The sequence below is a fragment of the Tasmannia lanceolata genome, unplaced genomic scaffold (genome assembly GCF_043159265.1).
Source record: "Tasmannia lanceolata isolate RefF3 unplaced genomic scaffold, GAP_Taslan_0.1 ptg000020l, whole genome shotgun sequence".
NCBI classification, from domain to species: domain Eukaryota; kingdom Viridiplantae; phylum Streptophyta; class Magnoliopsida; order Canellales; family Winteraceae; genus Tasmannia; species Tasmannia lanceolata.
In genome coordinates this window covers 8333987-8356790 of record NW_027518697.1, presented here as the reverse complement: position 1 = coordinate 8356790, position 22804 = coordinate 8333987, and the positions used below count along the sequence as shown (strand labels likewise).

Here is a 22804-nt window from a genome sequence, read left to right as displayed (position 1 = left end):
CTCAATTATTATTATAATTAGTATTATGATTCTCTATTATTATTATTATTATTAGAGGAAAGTGTTCATGAGCTATAGCTCAGATGCTCAAAAACACACGTGGCTCCACATTTTTTGGGGGATCCACATCATTCATTTGGAAGGCCCTTCCATGGACAGGGTGTGTACCAAAAATCATCCCTCTAAGATCATCATAATCCTGCCATTTGTGGAGGGAAAAAAGGGGAAGAAACATGGACACACATTGTCTGTCCATTTTCCCCTCTACCTATGATTGGGTTAGGATGATCATACAAAGCTAATTTTTGGTACATAACCTATCCGTGGAAGGACATTCCAAATGAATGCTTTGGATCCCCCAAAAAATGTGGGGCCAGATGTGTTTTTGAGCTATAGCTCATATAAGCTTATTTACTCTTATTATTATTATTATTATTATTATTATTATTACTATAGTTTGAACCCCTCAAGCTCTTTAAAATTTCTCAACTCTAGCTTGTTTCTCAAAGCCCATCAAGGGCGTGACTAATGAAGGCCCAGTATAGGCCCAAAGTAATTTATGTAGACACTTCTAACTTTCATCCTCTGCTTCCCTTCTATCGTCGGGTATAAAACATCATGCGGGCCCTACCAAAGTCAAGTCTACAACCCATTTCCATTTTCCACATACAAAAACCACACGCCACAGCCACCCCCCACCTATAAAAACCCCCCCTCCCCATATCATAAAAAACACACACACACACCCCTCTCCATTAGAGCAAAGAGTAAAAACCCATCTTTTCCTTAATTCTCAACATGTCCTCAAGAACCCTCCTCCTCTCCCTTCTCCTCCCCCTTTTGTTCACCTTCATCCATGCAGCCACCTTTGAGATAATAAACCAATGCTCATACACGGTTTGGGCCGGTGCGGTCCCAGGCGGTGGCCAACAACTCAACTCCGGCCAATCATGGACGATCAGTGCGAACCCTGGCACGACCGGGGGTCGAATCTGGCCCCGAACCGGTTGCAACTTTGACGGAAATGGCCGTGGTAGTTGCCAAACCGGCGATTGTGGTGGGCTACTCCAATGCACGGCCTATGGCCAACCCCCCAATACTCTTGCCGAGTACGCTTTGAACCAATTTAGCAATCTCGATTTCTTTGACATCTCCCTCGTGGATGGTTTCAATGTCCCTATGGACTTTAGCCCGATATCCGGTGGTTGCACTAAGGGTATAAGATGCTCGGCCGACATTAACGGGCAATGCCCGGCTGAGCTCAAGGCCACCGGTGGGTGCAACAACCCATGTACCGTTTTCAAGACCGATAATTACTGTTGCAATTCGGGGAGCTGTGGTCCCACAGATTTCTCTAAGTTCTTCAAGGATAGGTGCCCAGATGCTTATAGTTACCCTAAGGATGATCAGACTAGCACCTTCACTTGCCCTACAGGTGCCAACTATAGGGTTGTCTTCTGCCCATGAAGCTTCTCTTGTCTTTAATTTTTCTTTTCTATTGTAGTACTTAATAAAACCATGTATGGAAACATCTCGTATTGTTTCTGTCTAAATTAATGTATTTGAATCCTCCCAAGGTTTCTAAGAGATATTAAATAAAAGTGAAATAAAGGTGTGCACATGTGTTGATGTACACATGTTTTACTCTCTCTCTCACTCTCCCACTTAGTGGGCCCCTATCTAACATTTGACAGCCTTTGCTTTGAATATCGAATGGCCAAAAAACTTGCACCTGGTGGGTCCCATTTGCTTGATCTAACATTTGACAGGCTTTGCTTTGGATATCCAATGACTCAAAATCCAAAACAAACATGGTATTAGACTTATAATCAAGGTTTAAAATTTCGGTTTCGGCACAGGTTTCGGATCCTCAAATTTCAAAATTTCGGTCGAAATTTGGTACAAAACCCAAATTTAATATTCGGCCGAAATTACCGAAATTTAGGTGAAATATTAAATTAATATTAAAAAACAGATTTTTTGGGTCAAATTTCAGCAAAACCGAAATTTCGGCCAAAATTTCAAATTTCGGCTGAAATAAATGAACGTTTTGGTTTTGGTTGATTTCGGTGTCGGTCTCCACGGAAATCCGAAATTTAAAACCATGCTTATAATCATAGGGAAGGGTAATATAATCATAGGAACAACTTACCAACATCTGGGCGATTCATAACGAGGATAGAAATCCTTGGCTCAGTTATTGGGATTGGATATCCTACTTGGATAAGCTTATCTTAAGATTATGCTGTTCACCTACATACTGCCCTTTCAAGTTTCAACCCTATAAAACTGTTTTTCAGAAGCAAGGTTAAGAAGGGTTTCTGTGTTTGAGAAAGAGTCAAAGAGAGCGAAGAGGAGAGAAAGTAGAGAGAAGAAGAACCCAAAAACCACAATGGGGCGAATGCTCAGTAGCGGGTAAAATTTTTCCCCTCCTCTCTCACCTTTCTCCTTTCTATACTGTCGTAAATCTTTTCCTACTCTTAATTTACCTTACATACAGAAAGGGAATTTCATCATCGGCTCTTTCACGACAAGAGGAAGTCCTCCTAGTTGGCTCAGGATCTCCTCTCAAGATCTCCTTACCTACACTCTCTGTTTGTATTCTCTTCAAACCCTAATTTTCACTCAATTTTATGCCATTTTTTTTAGGTCGAGGAGAACATCTGCAAGTTTGCAAAGAAGGGTCTCAGATAAGTGTCATTCTCCTTGATTCTCACGTTATTGCTCAGGTCAAGAGTGTCACTGGGAGCAAGATCTTGCGCATTTTGAAGCCATATGGTAATTATGATCAACATCTCTTCCTCTCATTTGATTTCTCTCTTCTCAAATGCTACCTTTGAATTTTGTGTATGAGGAAAATAATTTTATTTTCTGTTGAAGTTTAAATGATTAAATAGCGCTAATGTACAAAACCCAACAACTCCTGTGAACCCAGAAAAAAAAGAAAAAGAAAAGAGGGGCAAAGGAGGAGTGTTGAAGTATAAATGATTAAATAGCACCAAGGTTCAAAACCCAACAACTCCTTCATATTAAAAATCCACCTCTATGGCCAACCCCCAAAAAAAGAAAAGAGGGTCAGATGTGAGGGGGAGTGTTGAAGTGTAAATGATTAAATTACACGAATGTTCGAAACCCAACAACTCCTTGATATTAAATAGCACCAACTCTAACAGCTTAAGCTTTTGGACTTTGGAGTAATTGGTTGTTTTCACATTTTTTCTTTATTTTTAGCGCTTGCTCCTAAGATTCCTGAGGATTTATACCATCTGATCAAGAAGGCGGTGGCAATTCAGAAACATTTGGAGAGGAACAGGATTTGAAGTTCTGCTTGATTCTTGTTGAGAGCAGGATCCACCACTTGGCTCGCTACTACAAGAGAACTAAGAAGCTTCCACCAGTCTGGAAGTAGTGAGTTCTCTGAACGCTTTTTTAAAGTTCTTCATTGTTCTTAACTGAAATATAGAAAAACCTTTTACCTTTTTCGTTTTCTCCAGTGAAAGTTTCTTGGGTTTCTAATGCAGTGTGATTGTGTCATTAATAGTTGGCGCTCTTTATGATTGCTCTCGCTGTAATTTTTCTTGATTTCTTGCTTCTGAGGGTTAAAATTTAGTGTTTGTTATTTTTTTACGTATTTGTGGATAATGTTTTGACTTTTGACTGCTTGTGTAATCTTTTCATGTTGGATAATGTGTTTTGGACAATGTTACCTGGAATGCGGTTCGTTCCGGCACATCGTACGGGAACGGGAACGGGAACGTGGTACGATGAGGTTATGCTATGTTGGTTCACTATTCGGGGTCGCGGGTCAGTTTGGAGCTCTAATTCGGACTCACACACAGACACACACAAACTATCTCTCTCTCTCTCTCTCTCTCTCTCTCTCTCTACACACACACACACACACACACACACACATATATATATATATATATATATATATATATAATTTCATATATTTTTACAAGAATATCATTCCATAGTACACGCTACATACATTTAATACACAAAATATAAAAATCTCATGTATGTCATACATATTTTTTTCAAAAAGAAAGTTCTCGTTGGAATATATGAATATCCTTCCATAGTCTATACTACATCAATTTAATAAACAAAATAAAAAACCTCATGTATGCCCTACATAATTTTTTCAAAAAGAAAGCTCTAGTTCCAATTGTGTAGGAATAATTTTCTCGTGTGCACGTAACCTGCACACTTGTGCAGGAATAGTTTTCTCATATATATATATATGAGAAAAGGGTTTTTGAGCTCTAGCTCAGCCTGGGCTAGAGCTCTATAAATACACCATCTCCATGTTGTTTGACTCATCCAACCCATTCATTATATAGGACCTCACATAGATAGGGTGTTCCTAGCAAACCATCTCCATACCATAATCCTAACCATTCAATCTATAGAAGACAATTTTCTAGCCATTCATTCTAAACCTTCACAAATCATAACCCTAACCATAACCTATAACCCTAACCCTAATCATAACCTATAAAATGAATGGGTTGGATCAGTCAAACTGTACGGACCACACTATAGGATGATCCACACCGTCCATGTGATGGGCCATAACGTAAGTTGGTTGTGCCCCAAAAATCATTTCAATAGGATGATCCCTCTAATCTATAGAGGAATTGCATATTATGGAAACCTCTATAGATCGGAGGCCTAAGGATCATCCTATTGAAATGATTTTTGAGGAACAACCTACTTACGTTATGTTCCATCACAAGGACGGTTTGGATCATCCTATAGTGTGGTCCATACAATACCTTTTGAAAAATATGGGACTATATGGGATTACACCATATAAAATGGACAGACACTGTTTCTGCCCATTTTTTCCCTCCACAAATGGCAGGGTTAGGATGATCCTATAGGGCTGATTTTTGGTACACACCCTATCCATGGAAGCGCCTTCCAAATGAATGCTTTGGATCACCCAAAAAATGTGGGGCCACGTGTGTTTTATATACCCATGCACAGATAGCTTATCTGTGCAGCTGCACATACTTTACTCTCTCTCTCAACAAAGCCTTTGTCCCAAGCTAGTTGGGATCGGCTAAATGAATCCTTTAGAAAAAAAAATTCATGAAGAAGGTAAAAGGGATCTACCCGCCTCTAATCCTGGTTCTAGTTGGGTTCTTCTACGTGGATCATTTTCTTCCATTCTATCCTATCCAAGGTTATGTTCCTAGCTATCAAGTCTTTCCTCGCTGTTTCTACCCATGTTATTTTCAGTCTACCCCTTCCTCTTTTTACTCCCTCAATTTGGCACGAGTCACCTCTTCTCACCGGAGCATCCAAAGGCCTACGTTGGATATGTCCAAACCATCTTAAGCGGAGCTCTCCCATCTTCTCTTTCTCTCTCTCTCTATATATATATATATATATATATATATATATATATATATATATATATATAGCAGAAGAGAAAATGATAGAATTATTTGAATTTCTCCCAAAATTCTATGAGAATTACACATCACTTTTTTTGACTTTTTTTAACAAATGCACCCATTAAAGCCACATAATTTCAATCCTACCCCCCTCCGTTATGCCTTTGCAAAATTACAGATTGGATACATATGTTACATAATACTACGGATTTTTGTGAACATATTACATAATACTACGGATTCAGGACGCCTTTCAAAATATTGACCAATTCGGGGCACCTTAAGAGGCACAACATATTATGGAAACCTCTATAGATTGGAGGACTGGGATCAGCCTATGGAAATGATTTTACGGGCACAACCTATTTTTGTTGTGTTCCATCACATGGACAGTTTGGATCAACCTATGATGTGGTCCGTACAGTTCTTTGTCGGTCTGTGCATCGCACGGGGTTTTTTACTTGTGTGTGTGTGTGTGTGTGTATATATATATATATATATATATATATATATATATATATATATAATTTCTGTCTCTTTTTCACAAGGTATGGTCGTATAATTGGATGACATCTATTTTTTCTTTGTTTCAGGCTGGACTGCTTAGTGCTTACATTATCAAAAAACTGTATTTTGCGAGATTTGTCATTGACAAAACTTTGTGCCTTCAGCACAGTCTTTTGGATTATAAGGTTGTTTAATAGAAATTTTCTTTCGTTGATGCTTCAACCCATTACCAAGTTCTGCCTGGTACTTTTCATCATGACATTCTTATGCGTTGAAAATGTTGTAGTCATTTTGTTTTGCCATTCGGTTTATCATCATAGGTAAAATGAAGCATCCAAAATTTTCTATGAACTTTTTGGTTTCAGAATTCTTTGTTAAGTCAGGTGCATACTGCCCTTAAATATGCATGATTGGAGCAAAATATTGCGACATTGAATTCTATAACTTTTATTTTATTTTATTTTCCATTAATTTAACTCTTGAAGTTCTCATTTTAGGCATTCCACTGATCGTGAAGTTGGACTTATGATACCCGTGGCTTACCTTTCATATATGCTGGACGAGGTAAGATTCGTCTATGAAAAATAGTAATAGGAAAATGAAAAAGAAGAATTCGTAGGTTTTGGATGCTCAATAATACACATATAGATCCCTCAAAAAATGACGATTTATGTAATCCACGAAAAAAAAAAACCCACTAATCTTTGTGTACCATCCAAAAATATAGGAAAATAGTTTCCCGTAGTTTTTTCTCTTTCTACTTCTTCCCTGTGTTCCATCACCCAAATAATAACCTTTTGTGGTCCAAACAAGACCAACTTTGAGTCAACCACCTTAGTTGAGTCTCCAAAGCTGTCAACCAAGATCAAACAACTAAGGCCCTGTTTGTCTCAGATTGTGACAGATGTTGGAGGGATATTTTGCTGACAACGGCTCAGTTTCGATGTTTTTCCTTTGATATTTTGCTGAAATTCATTCGATTATAGAAGACCGGTTGATTCCTTTCTATACCTTGAATCAGTGTTACTCGCTGTTTCTATCCCATTGCGCTTTTCCCGATCCTCATTTTAACCCAACATTTCAAAATACTCTCAGGAGGATCCCTTAAAAGTTTTAGAAGAAACCTCTCAGGAGGGGCATATAGAGCTATAGAGTAAGTATAGGTTTTTGCTTCAAAATCAGAGTTCTGAATTTCTTGAGGACTTAGTTCCTCAGATTCAGAATTCTTCATAGGTATTTGGGATGTTCATATTTGATCCAAATCATTGCATGGGGGCATGGTCAATGAATATGGAATCATATCACTTTTTTTTTTCTTTTTTCTTTTTAACTGCTCTAATGAATTCTTTTATGTATCATTTGCTCTTTTTTTGGCCCACAGAGTGTCTTACAAGTATTAATCAAGGAATTTACTAAGAAATTTCATGGAGAGCCAAGAGAGACAGCCACACAGCCACACTTCTCAGCAGATTTTGTCTTAATTATTCATTTAATTCATCTGAGGTGGCTGTTATCTCATGCAAAAGTTAGGCGCAAAATTGCTTCCCGGTAAATAGCCAAGCATATCCCCATTAAGTAAAGCTGTACTTAACAATAAAATAAAATTGTACAATTATTGTCAATTATTATTATAGGATTTGCTAGGGACCATTGCATAGGTGGGCTAGCTGTTGGATGAGAGTCACCTCAGATGAATTAAGGCCACATTTGGATATCCACAAGATTTAGATTTGGATTTCTCACATTTGCAGTTGAGATTTGGAACTGGATCGGATCCTTCGATTTCCAAATCAGCTACAACAGTGGAAAAAATAATAATCTGATTTTCAAATCTTTTCTGCTAGACATTATTTGGAAATCCATATTTGTGGCAATTACCTTCACCCTCACTGCTCCTTAACCTTGCTTCAGCAACAGCAAGACGTCGGAGCATCCCCTTGGAAAAATCACATTGGCCTAGAAAACTCATTAGTAATGAATTCTCCATTTTATTTCATTACTTAGTGTTAGTTTAGCCATTTTAAGCCGTTCTTATCTATTTTGATCATTTTCTCAAGGTGAATGTAATTAGGTATTTTCATGTTGTAATGGGCTATATATAAAGTCTAATTTCTTATTTGTAATCAGCTTTTGATGACATTGTTGAAACTTAGGGTTTCTTCCTAAGAGATATTCTTGTTAATTTTCATTTTGAAGAAATGAGATCGAAAGCTTTTGCAGGAAGTTTTCTCTTATTCTCCATCTAGTTCCCTTGTTTAAAGCAAGTTTTTTATTGATTCTAATATTGTTTTGCATCCCCTTGCAAAGCCTTATCATATTTTCTCTCAAGGCTGACGAAGAAAGAGCAGATATTTACTCCTTGATGATCTGTGCCGAATGCCAGAATTAATTAGGGTGTGCGTTTTGGCCAAGATTTGCGCACCCGAAGGTAATTCTCTTATTCCCTACTCCCTTTATCCCATTTACCCCGTTTCATCCCTAAATCACAGTAGGCCCTAGGTACTTCTGCTCATACAGAGTGTTACTAAGATTGTTCTAAGTAGCTTTCCTCTATTGGATTAACTATAGTTCCTGAAAATCAGAAGTTATGGCATGCGTAGATGTGAAGGCTCCATGATTGTGATTGTGCTTAAGCTACTTCTTGAATGGCTGCTAATTTGATCCTCCAATATTATTCATTGTGGAAGCCTCATTTGTTGTTAATGTACACACATTCAAGAAGTTTACATTCAGACCGACTATTGAAGGAGTGTGCTGTTATCACATAGATTGTGAGCCAATTTAGTAGTAAAGTCATTCCCCATCTTCTTGTTATTTGCTGGTATCTTTATGCTTGTTTTAATGTTTGTGAGGCTGGTATTTCACATTCAATCGACTATGGAAACATTAATTCGAAATGATGGTCTAGCAAGTGGTGTAAATTGAAAGGGGTTTAAATTTGAAGTAAATTGAGAACCATCCAAAAGCCTATAAACTGTTAGCTGAGACGTGTGTTGGAATTAATTTTGTCTTCCTTGGAAAATTTCCTGAAGTTGCATCCATCATTGACTTGAAAGTACATTAGGTTGAACTTCCGCCTCTCAACTGTTTGTGGAATTGCGAGTTAAAAGTTGAGGAAAATGAAACAGCAATGGCTTTTGTTTGAGAGTTGAGATGTCAACTCAAGGCTAAGAAAAAACAACTGAATGAAAACAGATGTAGGAGAGAAAGAGAAGAAGAGAACGAGAGAGGAGTTTGCCGGTCATCTTCTCCGGCGAAACCACCGGAGTTCCGACCTCGCCCTTCCGTTACCACCTCCTTCCTCATCATCACCACCTCAACCTTGCCCTAATATCTTTTTAGATATAAATCCTCTATTCGAACCCTAAATCTGGTTATTTTCCCTTCTCATCTAGATCTAAAAACCCTAGATCTGAGTTTTCTTCTCCACCTAGATCTAGAAATCCTTTCCTAGAGCTGACTTACTCCATCCAGATCCGACTGTTTCTACGCTAATTTGAGCCAATCTCAACTGGATCCGATCGTCTTCGCCCAGATCTGGATGGCTCTAATCCAAGTCCGACGATCTTTCATTGATTCCAACAAAGCGCCACTGTCTCCGGTGATCACAAATTGATTCTCAGCCCAGCGCTATTGAAGAAGAAGACACACACGGAATTCAATGCCATGCAGCAACAATGTGGATGAATAAGGCAAACAAGAACTCATGGGGAGACCCAAAAATTCGAGATAGACAAAATAAAAACATGAACTCATGGGGTTCGAAGAAGTGGTTGATGGGGGAAAGGGGGAGGCTCTCAAAAGAGATCGTAAGATAGGGTATGGGGGTTGGGTCTGTTCCCCCAGCCGGTACCTCAACTTTGAATGGCGAGATAACCGTCGTTGGTGCGGCAGGATTAAGCCCTATTCCAAATGGGTTCCACGTCCTCTTGGCTCGCCTCTGGTCGAGAGTGATCCATGGCCTGACACTGGATCCATCTCTCTCCAGGTGGAAGGATCTCCGATGGTATGCATTTCGGGAAGGGAAGTGGACATTCGAATGAAATCCATGGCCTTAGAGGCCTATGCCTCAGATTCAAACATGAAGAGGATTTCGTCTTTAGACAATATACATGGGTAATGGAGGGATGGGATATTCCAGGTTTTCTGCGCCCAAAACCAAATGTCCTCTAGAGGTTGACTAGGGATCTTAACTTTACCCAGCGGCCCTGAAATTTTGGAAATACAATTAAATTCGCTTGTTTCGTGGAATAAGGAATATGTTCAAGATGAGGAAGCTCTTTGGGTTAAATTCCATGGTATTTCCTTACATGTTTGGGCCATATCAACCGTGGAGGCTATAGGGAGTCTTTTTGGAAGGGTTTTAGAAACCAAAATGGAGGGGAAACATCAGCATTGCATGAGTTTTGTATCGGCAAACATTTTAGCCCCTCGAAGGATTCTCTCAGGCTCTTTTGCCAGAATCCAAGTTTTGAATCATGTTTATAGAATTGAGATTGAAGTCGTTGATCCTTCAGATTTTGGGTTATCCGCCCCCTTTGTCCAGCGACCACCTGATATCCGTTCGGGTCCTGTCCCCGTCGATGATCTGTGCTGGGGCCCACTGTCCCCTTGATGCCCCGCTTGTTTTTAAATTTCAAATATGCCTTTCCTGGTGCCTTTCCCAATGCGGGTTTTGAGTCCTGTTTGGGTTTTGGCAGGCTTGGTGACGCTTTCAACGGATTGGTTGAGCCTGAAGCACAGCCCCCCTATGCGCAAATCCTAATTGGCAGCTAATGCGGGTCATCATCATTTATGTTCTCCTGGTAGGCCTTGCTCTTCAGCCACATGTTTAGGGCCTTCCTTGGAAGTGTGTCTCTTTAATCGAAGTTATCTTTGTATGGTTTGAGTTGGTCCCTGTATGGTCGGTCCATCTCAGGTTTTCTCTGGAGTTTTGTGGTGGACCTTATCTATTTTATCATGTCAAGGATCTATTGCCTCAGTTATTGAGGTGAGGGAAGCTGTAAGGTCATATATTTCTAGCCTTGTAACCGTAGCAAAGGGTGAAGCTGAAGTAATCCCTGCACCCTCTTGATCTTTTGGGTGAGATTGTGTTTTGCCCTGGTTAGTTATCATCTCCTTCTGGAATGGAAAATCAAGCTAGTTCAAGTGATCTCCCTGAGGTGCCGGATTTTTAATCCAACATATATTGGATGATTTGGAGAAGTGCGCGGAATAGATAAGTTGTGGTGTTGGGGGGATGCACAATTCAAAAGATATATGGAGGAAGATATGAGATTTGTGGCATTTGGGTAGAAGGATGCTGATAAGTCTGTGTTGATAAAGGGCTGTGGGGAGGAGTTTAAGGATCCTTGTAGATGGTTAGGACTTTTGGGGTTTGGAATGCAAATGTGATGGCCTGGACAAGTATTCAAGTTCATAACCTTTGTTCTTTAAGTTGTTAATGGCCTATGAGTGTATACCTAGCCAGCCTTTATTGATTCTATGTAATGCAAGTCGGGACCTCTGGTCCCTAATGTATCTTTCATAGCATCGACTATCAAAACAAAGATTGTTCTCTTTAACAATCTTCTGTTTAAGAGTACAAGGTAAATGATTGAAGTTTTTCTATTTGGAATCGTCTTGGGTCTAATTCCTATTACTTTGGCCGGATTATTTGTAATTGCATATTTACAATACTTTTGTCGAAATGGAATGGCCTTATTTTTTCTTTTTATTTATCGTGAATGATGGAATCATTCAATATAGTATGCCTGGTCCGAATCAGATCAAGGCTGGTAAGTCCATCGGTCCACACAGTTGTCCATGTACCAATGGACCGTTTGTCCAACAAAACAAGGGAGTAAAACGTAATCAAGATAGTATCAGAATCATAAAAATTGGAGTGCTGATGTGTTCGTCATCTTTCAAAAAAAAAGAAATGTTTGTGGAATTGCCAATGAGTAGCTAGCTGTCATTAGCAACCATTTATGGTGTCGGCTTAGTCAAAATTGGTATCAAAGCAATCCTTCACCTAGCCCTGAGTCACTCCCTCCAGTGGCGGAGCCAGGATTTATACATAAGGCTTGCCCAATTGAGTTGTGCCTATTAAGGAGTCTGACCCTAACTCAGCAGGGGCAGCTGCCCCCCTTATGCTACATGTAACTCTGCCCCTGCTCCCTCCCTCTCTCGTACAACATGAGAATGAGCATGATTGATGTATTTTGTATCCAAAACTCAAATCCAAATCCAAAAAACATGAGGTATCCAAATGTGGCCTAATTGAATAAGACAATCTGTTGCAAAGTGAGCGTATGTGGGCTGCTCTCTCATGCAACACCCCACCCGCTGCAATGGTCCCTAGCATAACCCTACATTATTAATTTTGATAGTTTGGTTTGAACTAGTGCTGTAACTCGGGTCGGGCGGGTCGGGTTTTGGAGAACCCAACCCTACCCGAGAAATATCTCGAGTCGGGTCGGGTCGGGTTTTTTTTCGGAAAACCCACGATTCCCAAACCCAGCCCTACCCATGATAAATCTCGGGTCGGGTCGGGTTTTTTCACGTTGACGCAATTTTTTAAGGAAAATTCTTGTTTGGCAAGGCAACTCAACTCATAGAAGTAGAAATTACACTCACATTACACTTGAATCAAACAATGATGTAATTACACTCACATTACACTTGAATCAAACAATGATGTAATTACACCCACATTACACTTGAATCAAACAATGCCGTAATCAAACAATGTTGTAATTACAATCAAACAATGCTGAATCAAACGCTTGAATCAACTCAACTCATAGAAGCAGAAATTACACTCACATACAATAACAGTGGGTGCGTGGGTTCACTTTTAACTTGTAACTAACAATAGAAAAAAATGTACATACTATAACTTATGTAACTCGGGTCGGGTCGGGCCCCTTCAAACCCGGCTCGACCCGAGATTCATGCGGGCTTTTGAATGCTCAACCCGGCTCGACCCGAAACCCATGAAACTTGAACCCGACCCAAGTTTTTTTCGGGTCGATGCGGGTCGGGTAAAATCCGGCTCGAGTTGCAGCCCTAGTTTGAACCCCTGAATCTCTATAAAATTTCTCAATTCTAGGTTGATTCTATAAGTCAAATCCCATCCTGGACTCAACCAATCAAAAGAGACCCATCATAATTTATTGACACCCCTACCTCTCCACTTTTTCTTCCCGTCTTAAGTCTAATACATCATGTGGCCCCTACCAAAGTCAAGTCTAAAGACCTTTTTTAATTTTCCACATACCGAAACCACACGTCACCACCACCCTCTTACTATTAAGCCCCCCTTCTACCCAAATCATCAAACACGCACCACACCCCACAATTACAGCCAAAAAAAAAAATCCCATCTTCTCCTTAATTCCCAACATGTCCTCAGGAACGCTCACCCTCCTCCTCTCCCTTCTACCCATTCTCTTCTTCACCTTCATCCATGCGGCCACCTTTGAGATAATAAATCAATGCCCCTACACAGTTTGGGCCGCTGCGATCCCAGGCGGCGGCCAACAGCTCACCTCAGGTTATTCATGGGTCATTAATGTGAGCTCCGGCACGGGGTCTCGAATCTGGGGCCGCACCAGGTGCAACTTTGACAAAGATGGCCGTGGTAGGTGCCAAACCGGCGATTGTGGTGGCGTCCTCCATTGCACGGGCTACGGCCAACCCCCCAATACTCTCGCCGAGTTCGCTTTGAATCAATTTTCCAATCTCGACATCTTTGACATTTCCCTGGTTGATGGTTTCAATGTCCCTTTGAACTTTAGTCCGATAACCAGCGGTTGCACTAGGGGTGTAGTATGCTCGGCCGACATCATCGGGCAATGTCCGCCTGAGCTCAGGGCCCCCGGCGGGTGCAACAACCCGTGTACCGTTTACAAGACCGACGGATACTGTTGCAATTCGGGGCGCTGTGAGCCCACAAATTTGTCTAGGTTCTTCAAGGATAGGTGCCCAGATGCTTACAGTTACCCTAAGGATGATCTGACTAGCACCTTCACTTGCCCCATTGGTGGTAACTATAGGGTTGTCTTCTGCCCATGAAGCTTCTCCTCTCCTCCTTTTATTTTCTATGGTACTGCTTAATAAAGCCATGGAATCATCGATCTTCTTGTATTGTTTGATTTCTATCTGAAATAATGTATTTGAATTCTTTGAATCCTCCAAGAGGAAATTAAAGTGAAATAAAGTGTTGGAAAGTTGCCTTATTTCCCACCCACCGTAGGTGGCTTGGGTGGGAAGGCAAGAGGCCAAAATAGAAAGTTGGTTCTTTAGGTTTTTTGCTAAAACCTATGTGTGAAAGAGAGGTCTCTCCTGCCAAGAGGTGTGTCGGCTGCCTCTTGGGGTAGAGAGAGTGAGGAGAGAGAAAAAGAGAAGAGGAGAGAGAGAGAAGAATAGAGGGTTTTCTATTTGAGTTTTCTCTCGGTGTACGGTCTTGGGTTTGAGAAGCAAGGAAAGGGTTGCAGCTTTTGAGTTTTGGGTTTTGGGTTTAATCCATTGTAATCCTTGTATATTGTTTTCCTCATAGTGGAAGATCGTTTTTCTCGCCCGTGGAGTAGGCTTGGCCGAACCACGTAAAATCTTAGTGTTCATCTTGTGGCTTTATTTATGTTATTTTTCTTTTCCGTTTAAATTTGTGCATGATCGGATCGGATTGCCTGGCGGATTTTCTCAACAAATGGTATCAGAGCTTAGGTGGAGCGATCGTTAAGGCCGGGCGGAGTGATCGTGGGTGTTGTGGTTGGATCGTGGTTAGAGTGATTTTTGAAATAGAAAGATTGTCTAAGAAAGATTTTTGTTCGAGGTGGAGCGCTACACCAAGAAGTGCAAAGTAATCTGAGATTGCGGTAAAATCGAGTTCTACCCAGTTCAACATCGACAGATTTGACCGAAATGGGAGTTTCACCCTATGGCAGATGAGGGTGAAGGACATCCTAGTGCAACAGAGCTTGGCTAAGGCGTTGAAGGGAAAGTATGGAAAGCCGGAGAAGATGACGGGTAAAGAGTAGGAAGACATTGAGTCGAAGACGGTCAGCACGATTCGGCTATGTCTGGCAAATAGCGTTATGTTTAACGTTATAGAAGAAGAAGATGCGCCTGAGTTATGGGAGAAGTTGGAAAAGCTTTATATGTCAAAAAGCTTGGCCAACCAGTTGTATCTGAAGCGGCAATTGTATGGGTTGAAGATGCAGGAAGGCGGGGATATTCTGGAACACATTACAGTGTTCAACGGGCTTGTGGATCAACTCCACAAGGTTGATGAAAAGTTGAAGGAAGAAGACAATGCCCTTTTGCTTCTTACTTCGCTTCCTGATTCGCATGACAACCTGGTGACAACATTGTTGTATGGTAAGGATACAATAAAGTTAGAGGAAGTCACATCTTCGCTCTTATCAAATGAGATGCAGAAGAAACCTGTTATTGGTGGAAGTGAAGAGCATGGGTTGGTTGTTCATGGTGGGAATCAAAGATGAAGGTCGTCTGACAGGGGATCAGGAAAAGGCAGGTCAAGATCCAGGGTCGGCGGAAAGGGTATGCAATGTTACCGTTGCAAGGAATATGGCCACATCAAGCGACATTGTCCGAAGGGAGCTGACCAAGCGGATAATAGTGCTATGAATACTGTGTGGCGGTAACCGGTGAGCAGAGCGAAGAGTTTGGAGACGTTCTCACAGTCTTCACAGGTAATCACACTTCTCCTCATGATGAGTGGATTTTAGATTCAGGGTGATATGTTCATGTATGCTCCAGGAGGGAATATTTTGATACGTTCCAGGAGACAAGGGCGTGTGTAGTGTCCTTGGGTGACGAGTCTACTTGTGACGTCACGGGAGTTGGGACGGTGAAGATCAAGATGTTCGATGGAGTGGTTCGTACTTTGGGTGGTGTGATGTATGTCCCAAAGGTACGGAAGAATTTAGTATCTCTTGGCTGGTTGGATTTCAGTGATTGCAGGTTTTCAGCTGCGGTAGAGCCATGAAAATCACACATGGTTGTATGGTTATGATGAAAGGCGAGAAGTGTGACGGATTGTATCGTCTGGTTTGAGACACGGTGTCTAGTGTTCCTAAGATCTCGATGGCTAGATGGAAACAGGGTAATGGTGTGCGCACACGTAGGGTCTCTTTCGCAGTTGGTGCAGAGACATGTTTTCAGGTTGCAGACGATGATGAGAAGGTGACAGTACTTGCGTTGGGGATGATAGATCGAGATCCCTCTCCAAGGTTGACTAGGTGAGTCAACGGGTTGGTAGCTACACATGTGCATTGGCCGTGTTGATCGAATCAGAACGAGTTAGAACCAGGATGATTCGAGGGTGTGTAGCTAGTACTTCGGAAGGCCAAAGATGGTTTGCGTCGAAAGCGGACCGGTGGCGACATCAACGGAAAATCTTCACGTGGCTGGGAAATAAGCCAAGGTGGAGATTGTTGGAAGTTGCCTTTTTTCCCACCCACCGTAGGTGGCTTGGGTGGGAAGGCAAGAGGCCAAAATAGAAAGTTGGTTCTTTAGGTTTTTTGCTAAAATCTATGTGTAAAAGAGATGTCTCTCTTGGCAAGAGGTGTGTCGGCTGCCTCTTGGGTTAGAGAGAGTGAGGAGAGAGAAAAAGAGAAGGGAGGAGAGAGAGAGAGAGACATAGAGAGAGAGAGAGAGAGAGAGAGAGAGAGAGAGAGAGAGAGAAGGAGAAAAAGAATAGAGGGTTTTCTTTTTGGGGTATTCTCTTGGGTTTCTCTTGGGGTTTTCTCTCTGTTTCTCTCGGTGTACAGTCTTGGGTTTGAGAAGCAAGGAAAAGGTGGGTTGCAGGTTTTGGGTTTAATCCATTGTAATCGTTGTATATTGTTTTTCTCATAGTGGAAGATCATGTTTCTCGCCCATGGAGTAGGCTTGGCCAAACCACATAAAATCTTGGTGTTCATCTTGTGGCTTTATTTGTGTTATTTTTCTTTTCTGTTTAAATTTTTGCGCGATCGGATCGGATCGCCAGGCGGATTTTCTCAACATAAAGGTATGCACAAGTGTTGTAATGCACAAGTGTTGTACACATGTTCTCTCTCTCTCTCTTGCACCTAGTGGGCCCCTTTGGTTGATTTAGCATTTGATAGGCCTTTCTTTGGATATCCCAGGGCCTAAAAATCATGCTGATCATCCAAATGTGTTGTCGTCCATTCAAAAACTATAAATTGCTTATTATTGGATGCTAGGATTGGATGATCGGGCGTGAATTTTTGGGTCACGAGAGATCAAAGCAAGGCCTGTTAAATGGGTGGTTAAGATCTATCAAAGTCAGATGGTTAGGATCATCTGATCAACATATATTTTGCTAAATCTAAGATGGGGCTCACCAGATGAATTGTCCTGATCAATTAGCTGGAAGATCCACTGTATAATAGGGGGCCTGACAGAAAGGTCCTAACACTAACACTGGTTGAATGTGTTGCATGGGTTTCACCTTTTTTATTTCATTTGAATAATAACATTTTTGGAATCGGGCAGGCATAAAAATACTCGGAAATGTGTTGAACAAAATAGGAGCTTGTTGCAAATAACACAAAAAATACCTAGAGGTCAGAGCTTCAATCCCAATTTACAGTGTTGCGGAAGAGCGTGGTGGTCTTGAAGGATCGGAGATGCTCGATTGGGTCAATGGTGTCATCATACAAGTCGAGCTGCAGCAATATAAAGTTTTTCAGGTACTGCTCCTCCAAGGTCTCCCAGGTGAAGGGGTGCTCTTCATCACCATCACCATCACCATCATCCGCTAGGCTTTTCCCTTCCATCATTTCACTGATCACTTCCCAAACTTCTCGGCGGAGTTTTGGATGTGCAGGGCTTCGATCTTAAGGGTGAACCTGTTGCGGTAGACTAGATGAGAATGCATAGGTATTCCTCTTGGCAGGGGTGACTGGTGTTTCAGCCACTAGTCGTGTGGATTGCCATGCACCTTGATGTATAGATGGCATCGCTACTGGTGGGATGAGGCGCTCCACTGGAGGGGCAGTTCCATCTTGCTGCCCTACGAGCCCTTGGATCAAGCTGGTGAGGTCCGCTACTTATCTAATGAGAACGTTGAACGCCCCTCTTGTGGGAACAGGAACAGACAGCTGTGGTAGAGGGGTGTACATCGATAGGTTGAGAGCTAGCCTATTAATCAGGCCGGGGTGTTGGGCTCGTCACTGAGAGCGGCGCCTAGGGAATGTTTGGAATGACGGCAATAGTTTGAACATTTCGAGTGCTTCTCCCTGCAGCCATGGTGCTTAACTCCTTGTTTATGTGAGGACTAGATCAGTTGGGCCCCACGGTGGGTGTCAATATGTGTTGTTGCTCAAATGCTAGTTCAGGTCGAAGGTTCCTCCCTGGGCCTACCGGGGGAATTGGAATGGTCGGCTGGGCTATTTGCAGGCAAAAGATGGCTAGGAATGCCTAGAGCCGTAGATTTGGGGAAACTGTTTAACACTCGAGTCAGTAGAGACAACAAATGGAGTTAAGTGCCAAGAAAATGCTAAGAGTTCTGGGTGTCGTACATGCGTTCAATCAATGAACCTGAGTCGAATCGAATGGACCTCTTCTGCTTTAATAGTGTCAGGGTTTTCCCTTTATGTGTGGGAGTTTTGTATCCCATGCGGTTGAGATCGTGCGGCCGCCCTTGCCATTGTTGGCAATGCTGCTTGTATCGGCGATGCAGGTGTTGTTCAACTGTCGCATGCGAAATTCATGATTAGCTGGCAGTGTGCTAGGAAATCCAGGGCGATGGCTGATTTGGGCTGTGAGGTGGCACTTGGCTTCTGGATGCTGTGTAGGTTGGAGGTTCTGGGCACCTACTAAAGATCTATTTCTTTTTATGCTGCGTGCAGAGGCAGAGCCAGGAATTTACACTTGGGGGGCCGGACTAATTTACAGTTGCCTGAATTGGTCATTGGGGGAGCCATGGTCACTAAGCATGCATGTAAAGCCACTAAACTAGCTATGCATGCATGTAAGGCCAATAACGTTATTGAATACGTCTCTTTTGGCTTAGAATACGTTATAAAATATTATCTTTTCTCACTTCTCTTTTGGCTTAGAATGGTAACGTTATTGAATACGTTTCTTTTGGCTTAGAATCTTTTCACTTCTATTTTGGTCCTTACTTTTCTTTTGGCTTAGAACAATAACGTTATTGAATACGTCTCTTTTGGATTCGAATCTTTTCTCACTTCATTTGGCTTAGAACGATAATGTTATTGAATACGTCTCTTTTAGCTTAGAATCTTTTCACTTCTGTTTTGGTCCTCACTTCTCTTTTGACTTATAACGGTAGCGTTATTGAATACATCTCTTATGGAACGGCGACATTAAATATTTTATTATTTCTCACGTTTCTTTTGGCTTAGAATAACGACGTTATTAATATTTTATATTTATCACGTCTCTTTTGGCTAATAACGCTGCTGGATTTTAGAGTACGCCGTCGGAATATTAAGTACGCCGCCGGATTCAAGGAACACCCACCGTTTAAACATATCAAGTACGCTCCCAGATTCTTGAGTACGTCGCCATAATATCAAGTACGCCGCCGGATTATAGAGTACGCTGCCGGAATATCGAGTACGCTACCGGATTTTCTGGGTTCAAACATGTGTTCCAAATGTATCGAGTATGTTGCCGGATTCTAGAGTACGCCATCAGAATATCAAATTCACTGCAGGATTTTCTGGGTTCAAATATGTGTTCCAAACATATCGAGTACACCGTCGGATTCTAAAGTACATTGGCGGAATTCAGGGGTACGCCGACGGAATCTCATACAGAGAGATAGCGGTATTGTTAGAAAACACCACCGTTCCATATTGATGTCCATGTGTCAATCCGACCGTCTATGCATATTAGCGACTACCAAGATTTAAACGAATCCAAGGGACTCTGGGTTCATAGGAAAATTTCAAATCCAAACCAAACCAGCTGTATATAGAGGTGCCAGCGTTCCAATTTTTTTTTTAACACGTGTAAAGCATCCATTCATCTCTGGTTATTTCTGATGGCCAAGATAGAAACAAACCCAAGGTTACGTCGGTTCAAATACACATTCAAACGAACCAAAAGAAGCTTTGTGAAACGTGTAAGTAGTAATGAAAAATGAAGGTGAAGGACGTCAAAAGGGTATTAGGGTATTTTTACCACCCATTTTTGAAGAATCACTTGTGCTTGATGCTAGTTTTAAAAGGTACCTGAAATACGTAATTCCTCGGAACTTGTGCCCATTTCTGTACTTTTCTATTTTCAAAAGTACTCGTATGATGTGGTGTGGACAGCACTTTTTGTAAAATACATGTATTTGACGGGTAAACCACGTCAAGCTCCAAGTCAATCAGTTTATTGACTAGACAATAGCAAATAAACACCCACCAAGTGTAAACATTTCTCCTCCTTCCCTGGAAATTATTTTCTATCTTCCATGGCTGAACATTCCCAACTCCTCCTCCTCCTTCTCCCCTTTTTCCTCCTCTTCCTCCTCACCTCTGCCACAAACGAATACCTTCAGTGTGGTACTCCCTTCATCTGCGGCGGAGGCGTAAGCATAAGCTATCCTTTCTGGCACAACAATGGAACCAACCAATACTACTGTGGCTACCCAAACCTAGGCCTCTCCTGCATTGATCAAGGGCCAGTTCTTCATCTTCCCAACCAAGATTACTCCGTAGAAAACATCAATTACAGTTATCAGACCATGACCCTAGTAGCCATCCAAGTGGCTACAAGCACTTGTCCAAGAGTTGTTCACAATGTCTCCTTCCAAATCACACAGACTTCGTTCTACACTAGTTTTTACAAAAACTTTACATTTTTCTACAATTGCACTTCCTTGGATTTCTCTGCGGCTAAACCTTTGGCTTGTCTAGGGAATAATGGAACTCGACTGATCTCGTATGTCTCTCTACAGACTGATATTCCTTCTGGGTTTGACTGGAGTGGTTATTGCGAGGAGAGTGTAGTGGTTTATGGGATGCAGAGGGTTCTCTCGAGTAGCCTTACAAGGAACTGGACCGAATCTGAGAATTTCATTACTGTGCTCAAGGAAGGATTTCTGGTTGATTGGGATGCAGCACATATGAGTTGTATCTTCTGTGAAGAGACTCGGGGGTATTGCGCTTATAATACCACCTACAAGCATTTTTTTTGCATTTGCAAGAATGGAACATACCCCATAGGTTGTCCCAGCGGTACGTTTCTAGTTTTCTGCCTGCCCGCTTTCAAGAGCTTGAAGATCCGAGCAAAATCAATGAAAAAGAGGATTGAGAAATCCTTAGTCGCTGAATGAATAGAGTGGTACAACTTGGGCGGGCTCACCCCGAACCTGACGGGTTCAAGCAGGGAAAAAGTCGGGTTGGGTTGAGTTCCGGTCGGGTTCGGGTTGGGTTTTCTCAATCCGGGTCGAGCTTGGGTTGAGGGCTTAGGCAACCTGACCCGAGAGAACCCGATTTTATTTTATTTTTTAAGTTAAAAATCTCGTGTTGGGTCAATTTCGGCCTTAAAAAACAAAGCCATTTTTACCGTTATTAAAAAACAGGGTGATGTTTTTACGTGTAAGCCCTTATAGTCCCGTATTTTTCAAAAGTACTCGTATGATGTGATTGCAAAATATATGTATTTGACGGGTAAACCACGTCAAGGTCCAAGTCAATCAGTCTATTGACTAGACAATAGCGAATCAAGTAAACATTTCTCCCCTTCCCTGGAAATTATTTTCTCTCTTCCATGGCTGAACATTCCCAACTCCTCCTCCTCCTTCTCCTCTTCCTCCTCCTCCTCCTCACCTCTGCCACAAATGAATACCTTCAATGCGGTACTCCTTTCATCTGCGGCGGAGGCGTAAACTTAAGCTATCCTTTCTGGCACAACAATGGAACCAACCAATACTACTGTGGCTACCCAAACCTAGGCCGCTCCTGCATTGATCAAAGGCATGTTCTTCATCTCCCCAGCCAAGATTACTCTGTAGAAGACATCAATTACAGTTATCAGACCATGACCCTAGTATCCATCCAAGTGACTACAAACACTTGTCCAAGAGTTCCTTCCAAATCACACAGACTTCGTTCTACACCAGTTTTTACAACAACTTTACATTTTTCTACAGTTGCACTTCCTTGGAATTCTCTGCGGCTAAACCTTTGCCTTGTCTAGGGAATAATGGAACTCGACTCTCGTATGTCTCTCTACAGACTGAAATTCCTTCTGAGTTTGATTGGAGTGGTTATTGCGAGGAGAGTGTAGTGGTTTCTGGGATGCAGAGGGCCTCCTTGAGTAACCTTACAAGGAACTGGACCCAATCTGAGAATTTCATTACTGTGCTCAAGGAAGGATTTCTAGTTGATTGGGATACAGCACATATGAATTGTACCTTCTGTGAAGAGACTCAGGTGTATTGCGCTTATAATACCACCTACAAGGATTTTTATTTTTTTTTGCATTTGCAAGAATGGAACGTACCCCATAGGTTGTCCCACCGTTACGTTTCTAGTTTTCTGCCTGCTTTTCTTTGTGTATATAGATCGGGAGAAATAAGGGCAGTGATAAATTCACCCCCTTCTCTTAATTTTCAACATGGACGGTACAGCCGGCACCATAGGATGATCCAAACCGCCCATTTGAAGGGTCACAACGTAAATAGGTTGTGCCCCAAAAAATCATTTCCATAGGATGATTCTAACCCTCCGATCTAAAGAGGGGACTCACATTATGGAAACTTCTATAGATCGGACGGTTGGGATCATCCTATTGAAATAATTTTTGGGGCACAACCTATTTAAATCGTGGCCCATCAAATGGACGGTTTGGATCATCCAATGGCGCTGGCTGTACAGTCCATTTTGAAAAATAAGGGGTGAATTCATCCT

At 41.7% G+C, this 22804-nt stretch overlaps 2 protein-coding genes and 2 pseudogenes across 5 annotated transcripts in view; all 4 read left to right on the top strand.

The window, feature by feature from the left end:
- The first annotated feature begins 724 nt into the window (after nt 1-724).
- On the top strand, nt 725-1649 carry LOC143855221 (protein P21 pseudogene; annotated as a pseudogene).
- A 611-nt stretch (nt 1650-2260) lies between these two features.
- LOC143855220 (PR5-like receptor kinase) overlaps nt 2261-22804 on the top strand; it is a 66457-nt gene continuing 45913 nt past the window's right edge. The window contains exons 1-5 of one of the 4 annotated variants that reach the window (XM_077365449.1): nt 2261-2415; nt 2650-2778; nt 3232-3408; nt 6416-6482; nt 8248-8346. In XM_077365449.1, coding sequence (XP_077221564.1) covers nt 8295-8346 — 52 coding nt within the window. In that variant the 5' untranslated portion in view covers nt 2261-2415; nt 2650-2778; nt 3232-3408; nt 6416-6482; nt 8248-8294. Of the gene's footprint in view, nt 2416-2500; nt 2779-3231; nt 3409-6415; nt 6483-8225; nt 8347-20322; nt 21128-22804 lie in introns of those variants that run through there. The other 3 variants (XM_077365448.1, XM_077365451.1, XM_077365447.1) reach the window with 3 other exon arrangements.
- LOC143855222 (small ribosomal subunit protein uS15-like) overlaps nt 2328-22804 on the top strand; it is a 109536-nt gene continuing 89059 nt past the window's right edge. Inside the window, exon 1 of the mRNA XM_077365452.1 lies at nt 2328-2365. The gene's annotated coding sequence lies outside the window, so the exon portion shown is untranslated. The remainder of the gene's footprint in view (nt 2366-22804) is intronic.
- Nucleotides 13230-14121, top strand: LOC143854538 (thaumatin-like protein pseudogene; annotated as a pseudogene).